The 7,500-nt window shown below is 30.7% G+C and overlaps 3 protein-coding genes and 5 non-coding genes across 8 annotated transcripts in view; 5 read left to right on the top strand and 3 right to left on the bottom strand. All coding sequences in view use genetic code 11, as the record gives it.

Annotated features, from left to right (window-relative positions):
* Window positions 1–644: 644 nt before the first annotated feature.
* On the bottom strand, window positions 645–716 carry trnT-GGT. The gene has a single exon. It is a non-coding gene; the product is annotated as a tRNA-Thr (tRNA).
* An 880-nt stretch (window positions 717–1,596) lies between these two features.
* On the top strand, window positions 1,597–1,669 carry trnE-TTC. Its single transcript has one exon. It is a non-coding gene; the product is annotated as a tRNA-Glu (tRNA).
* Window positions 1,670–1,728: 59 nt separating this feature from the next.
* On the top strand, window positions 1,729–1,812 carry trnY-GTA. Its single transcript has one exon. It is a non-coding gene; the product is annotated as a tRNA-Tyr (tRNA).
* A 309-nt stretch (window positions 1,813–2,121) lies between these two features.
* trnD-GTC lies at window positions 2,122–2,195 on the top strand. Its single transcript has one exon. It is a non-coding gene; the product is annotated as a tRNA-Asp (tRNA).
* Window positions 2,196–3,301: 1,106 nt separating this feature from the next.
* Window positions 3,302–3,406, top strand: psbM (photosystem II protein M). The gene has a single exon. The coding sequence runs from the start codon at window positions 3,302–3,304 to the stop codon at window positions 3,404–3,406; it is 105 nt and encodes a 34-aa protein (YP_009456055.1).
* Window positions 3,407–4,337: 931 nt separating this feature from the next.
* petN (cytochrome b6/f complex subunit VIII) lies at window positions 4,338–4,427 on the bottom strand. Its single transcript has one exon. The coding sequence runs from the start codon at window positions 4,425–4,427 to the stop codon at window positions 4,338–4,340; it is 90 nt and encodes a 29-aa protein (YP_009456054.1).
* Window positions 4,428–5,354: 927 nt separating this feature from the next.
* Window positions 5,355–5,426, bottom strand: trnC-GCA. Its single transcript has one exon. It is a non-coding gene; the product is annotated as a tRNA-Cys (tRNA).
* Window positions 5,427–6,363: 937 nt separating this feature from the next.
* The window catches only part of rpoB (RNA polymerase beta subunit), a 3,213-nt gene continuing 2,076 nt past the window's right edge, over window positions 6,364–7,500 (top strand). Inside the window, exon 1 of the mRNA in view lies at window positions 6,364–7,500. This exon is cut by the window's right edge and continues 2,076 nt beyond it. Coding sequence (YP_009456053.1) covers window positions 6,364–7,500 — 1,137 coding nt within the window.

The raw sequence follows: 7,500 nt of genomic DNA, 5'->3' as shown, positions 1-7,500 counted from the left end.
ATAGCAATTTTTTCCTATCGAACGTCTACAAACAAGAGGATTTAATCGGAAATATCGACAGATTCCTGTGTGTGGAGTCCAAATAAATATGAAAATGAAATAAAAAAAATCCACTGTTCTAATTTAATCCTTATCGAATTTGAATATCAGAATAGTGGATATAGTCATGATTCAACGGGTTAGGTCCACTTACTTTTTATTTTTTTTTGTTGATTTCGAATCTTTATAATTGATTGTAATAATGGAAAATAGGAATATTTGGGAATTCGAGGAAACGACTTATCATGATTCTAATCAATCATGATAGATTATTTGAATCTATTCTAATGATTAGAATAGAATCTAGAATAAAATAATAGAATTTATATATTCTATAGAATATATAAATTAGAGAATTAGAAATTCTAGAATAAAAATAATAAACAAATGTTCCACTATATAATTTAAAATTTTGAGTTTCTAACTATAATTACTATTATATTATTCATTATAATAATAACTTGTTATAATTAAAGATAACTTTTTTATAATTGAATGAAATTATACGGTTTTTACTTTTTTTATTACAAAAAAAACACTATGTCGTCTATTCTCCCTTCAATCAAATATGAATACTATGGCTGGAGTTTTATGAAAAAAGCCAAAGCCCCTTATCGGATTTGAACCGATGACTTACGCCTTACCATGGCGTTACTCTACCACTGAGTTAAAAAGGCCTATTTGATTCAATTTCTGAATAAGCCACTAGCCACGATGAGTATAGTGTATATAATTATTATAAATTATAATAAGATATGTACATAAATATATCTTATCCACATAGTGGCTCATTCAGGAAAGAAAAATTGGATTTATCTAGTGAGTATAGGTAAAATGGTTTATTGATATTGGATTTGATCAATGCAATGAATTGTTTCATCATAAGACCAATCCTAATTAAATTGATGAGCCCCATCCTAACGAAATTCATTTGATTGATACATGTACCCCCGAATTTAACATAGATACATTCACCGAATCATTGATAAAGCAATTCGACTTGGCGAGAAAAACGATTTTCAATAACTTGTTGATCCCTATCCCTCTCTTCCCCAGATTTCTAAATTTTTCGTTTTTGAATTTCTTGGCTTAGTGTGAGATCGAAATATACCTACCTAACCTAATCTTAACAATGAGTGAATCAATGAGTGAAAGTATGAGAAATGGAGTTTAATCCCGTTTATAGCATATGGCAGACCAATCATTTCCCGAAGGGTACTAGCCTTCGTATTATTTTATTATTTAAATAAAATATATTTAAATAAAATAAATAAAATTATTTATGTATATTATTTTTATATTATTATATTATTTTTATTTCATAAATAAAAATAAAATTCAATTTAAAATAAAATAATTTCTATATAGAATTATATGGAGAATGGTGATTAGAATGAACGATTCATAAATATAAATCACAAATCAAAAAATTCTATGGAATAATGAAAGACAGAAAAATCCTTCGAATTGCGTCATATTATTCCATTATATTTATATTGACAATTTCAAAAAACTATTCATACTATGATCATAGTATGATGGCAGTCGGGCAAGTATGCCCCCATCGTCTAGTGGTTCAGGACATCTCTCTTTCAAGGAGGCAGCGGGGATTCGACTTCCCCTGGGGGTAGGTTACTACGAAAGGAAGTTGATCATGGATTATCAATAAGCTTGGAATTGATTCTTCCCGGGTCGATGCCCGAGCGGTTAATGGGGACGGACTGTAAATTCGTTGGCAATATGTCTACGCTGGTTCAAATCCAGCTCGGCCCAATAATTCGCGGATCCACCAAAAAATGATATAACCCGTTTGTCCTTCTACAGAAATGCTTGATACGGAAGAATAAAATAAAAAAAAAACTATTTTTTTATTCATTGACAGATTGATTATCAATCAATTTGACAATAACGAAAAAATGACTATTAATCCATGCTCCTCTCACTAAAGTACATGTCCCCGCGCATATCAATCTATTACTCGCGTCTCTGTCTGTTAGAATATGACAATTCGAATCAAAAATCTACATAGAAAGGTTTGAAGGAAATTAAATCAACAACATATGTTGGACACTTTATTTCCCTGGGATTGTAGTTCAATTGGTCAGAGCACCGCCCTGTCAAGGCGGAAGCTGCGGGTTCGAGCCCCGTCAGTCCCGATGGATACAAATCTAATAAAAAAATACATCAATTCAGCTCTTCCTTTCCTGTGAAAGAGAGAACAAATAATATAACTTAATTTTATCCCAAACAAACGGGATCTCTCTTATTTTTTTTTCCACATTTTTCATCAAAAAAATGTGGTAATTTCTATTTGTACTGATTGATGAGAGAAAGACATATGTGACATATGTGAATTACCACAATTATTGGTAGCATCATATTCAGGATTCGAAAGAATACCGTACTGGGTCTATCTTTTTTGATTACGCCAGATTTTTGTAATGGAATAGAGTACTATACGTTTCCCGGGAGCACATACACAAAGGGAATTTGGACGATACAAAATAAATTTAACATAGTAAACTTTGATCTAATTTTTCGTCTTAAATCAAAATATATCCGTTCTGGCCCCGATTTTGTGTAACCTCAATTAGTAAATTCAATTACTAATTTTAATTTGAAACAATCTATCTCAGTCAAATATCACACTGAACTTTTGATATATACGTTCCACTACTAATTCAAGGAAAGAGGATATTAATACAAACAAAGATCCCATCTATCTCTCTTAGTGAGTGAATTAATAATTTTTGAAAGTTTAAGTTTAGTTTATTTTTTTATTTTTTTTTTAATAAAATTTGATCAGTACAAAAAAAGGAAGGAGTTTAGTTCGAACCTCCCTACTTTTCCTTTTTTGAATTTCGCTGCTATTGTTTGCTTGAGTTTGTTTATAACCAATGTGAGGGTAAAGGTAGTCTGATGAGACTTCATCAGATGATTGCATTGGACAAGAGGTCAGTAGATTATAGAAAAGAAAGAATTCAAAAAATTAGAAATAAAAAAAAGTAAAGAAATTCTTGATTGCATCAGGAATCCCATTTTGTTTGAATTCGGTATGGATAAAAGATCTTGCTATGTTATACTATTCAATTCTCGACGATGAATCGATTTTATAGCTCAGATATTGTTATTCATGATATTTTAATACGATTCGATATCATCGAGATGCAATGCATCCCATTGAATTTACAAGCGAAACATTTATCATCTCTATGGGATTAAATCCCGAGTTATTGCGAATAAAAAATGAAACGATGAGATTATGGAAGTAAATATTCTCGCATTTATTGCTACTGCACTGTTCATTCTAGTTCCTACCGCCTTTTTACTTATAATATACGTAAAAACAATAAGTCAAAGTGATTAATTTGAATTAACCTTGACTTTTTAGTTCTTATCAATGATTGAAGATAAGAAAAATGAAAAGGATTAAAATTTCGCGTCTTAAATGAAATTGGCGGACTATAATTATCAGTATTCTACGAGAGAAGTATTCTATGAGATCCGATAGTATGGTAGAAAGAAATATATGAATTCTTCTACCATACTATCTATTATTGTTATTGAAGTGTATAAAATTGTACTCTATAAAAATAGAGGTTGAATATAGATCAATTTGAATATAGATCAATTTGAATATAGATGAATCTACAATATATATCTTTATATTTATATATAGATATCATATCAATTACATATATGTAATGTTAATATAATATACATAGTGGCCCAATTCTATTTCTTTGATTCATAATTAATGTTGATTACAATGAATCTGAAATGAAATAATCGAAAGGCCACTAATCTTTTTTTAGTATTCGAAAGAAGTAATTGATTGAGCAGTTGACAGATGATCCAGGGGTTCGGTTCCGGGGGAACTTTTTATCTTCGGATTTCAAAAAGAATTAGCAAACCCCATCTTTAACGTTTGAACCATGATATGAAATGAGTTCCATAAAACAAGCATAAATCCTATTTTTAAAATAACTAAAATACTAATAAAATAAATAATAATAAATAAAACAAGTGGTAAGCACGTAATATGTGGGTGGCTAACCCGAGGTACTATCTTATTATGAGTTAGTATATTATTATGCGTAGTATCTCATTGGACAACCACTATGTCTATGTTCTTTCGTGTCGAAAGTATGTATCCACTTACAAACTTATAATAATAACAGAACTCTTTTTTTGTTTTTCACTGTTCAAAACAAAAAAAAAATCAAAGAAAAGCGGAACGATCTATAAAATAAAACAAAAACAATCGATACAGTTTGATTCTTCAATTAGTAGTACTTCTAGAGTCCACTTCTTCCCCATACTACGAGTGAAAGGGAAAATGTAAAGACTACCATTAAAGCAGCCCAAGCGAGACTTACCATATCCATGTGAATTATGTCCCCTATCTCTATGAATATAAAAGAATTATTCCATTATTGCTCACTAATAATTATTATTCACTAATAATAGTGGAATCACTAGCGCATAGTCAAAAAGAGATTCGGGCACAACACCATTGATGAAACAATCCAAAAAATAGAATTATAACAAGTTATTATATGATTTCTAGTATAATCGAAAAACATTAAGCACAAGTAAATAAAAGAGGCAGAGAAACTCTTGTAAGTATCAAAGGGGTCTTAGTAACATGTAGGAATAATAAGACCTAGTCTTTCTTTTGTTGCCCTGCATTTCATTACATTAAGTAAAAAGTATAAATATAAAAATAGAGAATCAAGATAGATCACTATCTATCACATACCCCTATATTCCTTTCTCATTTTATCTAATCTTTACTATCTCCCGATTGTTTCATAGAGACAATCGGGAAATGGCATGGCCTATTACATGCGTGACTAGAGCTTATCGAAAAGAAAGAATTTTTTTTTTACTTAATATCACTTTTTTTAAGATTAAAAAAAAAGCCAATTATCCAGTCAATATAATATTGATTAAATGCTCGAGCACTCAGATACTTTCATGAGTCCGGATATAAAGTATCTTCCTCCTTTCCGTAACTAAAAATGAAATTAGATTCCCTATCTGTCTATTCAATCTAATTCAAGACCCAATCAGTAGACACTACATTAGTAGTCGAAGGGCTATCATATCAAGATTTAACGATTATTTTTCATTACTCTACTAAATTCTTGAAACCTAGACGCAAGGATTTATAGCATTTTAGAGAATCCCAACGATGCTTAGAATCAAGCAAATCTAAAGAGGCTTTTTCTTCTGCTTACTTCTGCTGGAAAAAAAAATCATAAAGTTATATCAGCAAAACAGAAGAAGGTATTTCGATTCTTTTGTTGATGAGGCGACACCCGGATTTGAACTGGGGAAAAAGGGATTTGCAGTCCCCCGCCTTACCGCTCGGCCATGCCGCCAAAACGATACAAAATATTGGATTGGCTCTATCTCTTCGATTGATAGTATCTTACAACACACAATATCTAAAACTAAAAACCGAAAAACTTTGCTTTATTTTTCTATTGAAAGAAAATAAAAAAAAATGTGGATTTTCAGTCACAAAAGAAAAAATTCAGGACAAATGGGAACCGTTAACTTTAACTATTGATTGTGAATTCATAAATGATTCTTGGATTAAAATTGAAAATTAGGTTTACCTAATGATATAAGAAAAAAATCCCCAAATGGATACCTTACCTAACTAAATAAAAATTGATACATAACTAATCATTACTAATCCGTATTGATTCGTTTCCATAACCATAAAAAAATCCTTCTTAATTAAAATTATAATAGCGATTATGAGTATATGTAAACCCCAGAACATAAATGATTACTATTATCTAAATCTAATTGGGTATCTTATCTATATAAGATGCCTATAGGAAATTTTCGGAATTTTATTTTTACAATTTTTTTTTTTGAACAGTGGAATCCACGAAAAAGTTCCATGTTGTTAAAAAAATACAAAAAAATTCTATATTGTTTCTGCGGATCAAATCCCGACTCTATTTATAGTACCCAATCGTATTGGAATATCATAATAATGGTAGAAATTTACTAACTTTTGTTTTGATATAGATATTCTATACAAAACTCCATAAGTCTAAATAGAATTTACCAATTGCTTTGTATTTCATTTGTAGTTGTTGCAAATTCCAATTTGAGTATCAAAGTCTCTTTATTCCTACGTTCATATGTATTTCATGCATTACATCTATTACACCTATGGAGTTAGGTAAAATTTCATGTGATTCAGTAAACATAATATAAATTCCATCATTGCTAGATCGATCCATTTGATGATGAATAAGCAAATAATGGGATTTTTTTTATAAATGGGAAATAAATAAAATGCTTGGGGGTGGAAATGAGAGAATGTCTACAATACCTGGGTTTAATCAGATACAATTTGAAGGGTTTTGTAGGTTCATTGATCATGGCTTAACAGAAGAACTTTCTAAGTTTCCAAAAATTGAAGATACAGATCAAGAAATTGAATTTCAATTATTTGTGGAAACATATAAATTGGTAGAACCATTGATAAAAGAAAGAGATGCTGTATATGAATCACTCACATATTCTTCTGAATTATACGTATCTGCAGGATTAATTTGGAAAACCCGTAGGGATATGCAAGAACAAACAATTTTTATTGGAAACATTCCTCTAATGAATTCCCTGGGAACTTCTATAGTAAATGGAATATACAGAATTGTGATCAGTCAAATATTGCAAAGCCCCGGTATCTATTACCGGTCAGAATTGGACCATAACGGAATTTCGGTCTATACCGGCACCATAATATCTGATTGGGGAGGAAGATTAGAATTAGAGATTGATCGAAAAGCAAGGATATGGGCTCGTGTGAGTAGGAAACAGAAAATATCTATTCTAGTTCTATCATCAGCTATGGGTTCGAATCTAAGAGAAATTCTCGAGAATGTTTGCTACCCTGAAATTTTTTTGTCTTTCCTGAATGATAAGGAGAAAAAAAAAATTGGATCAAAAGAAAATGCCATTTTGGAGTTTTATCAACAATTTTCTTGTGTAGGCGGAGATCCAGTATTTTCTGAATCCTTATGTAAGGAATTACAAAAGAAATTCTTTCAACAAAGATGTGAATTAGGAAGGATTGGTCGACGAAATCTGAACCGGAGACTGAATCTTGATATACCTGAGAACAATACATTTTTGTTACCGCGAGATATATTGGCAGCTGCAGATCATTTGATTGGACTTAAATTTGGAATGGGTACACTTGACGATATGAATCATTTGAAAAATAAACGGATTCGTTCTGTAGCGGATCTCTTACAAGATCAATTCGGATTGGCTCTAGTTCGTTTAGAAAATATGGTTAGAGGAACTATATGTGGAGCAATTAGACATAAATTGATACCTACTCCTCAGAATTTGGCAACTTCAACTCCATTAACAACCACGTTTGAATCTTTTTTCGGATTACACCCATTATCTCAAGTTTTAGAT

This window comes from Momordica charantia, chloroplast, assembly GCF_013281855.1.
Source record: "Momordica charantia isolate OHB3-1 chloroplast, complete genome".
In the NCBI taxonomy this organism is placed as follows: domain Eukaryota; kingdom Viridiplantae; phylum Streptophyta; class Magnoliopsida; order Cucurbitales; family Cucurbitaceae; genus Momordica; species Momordica charantia.
This window is presented reverse-complemented; position numbering and strand designations above follow the sequence as displayed.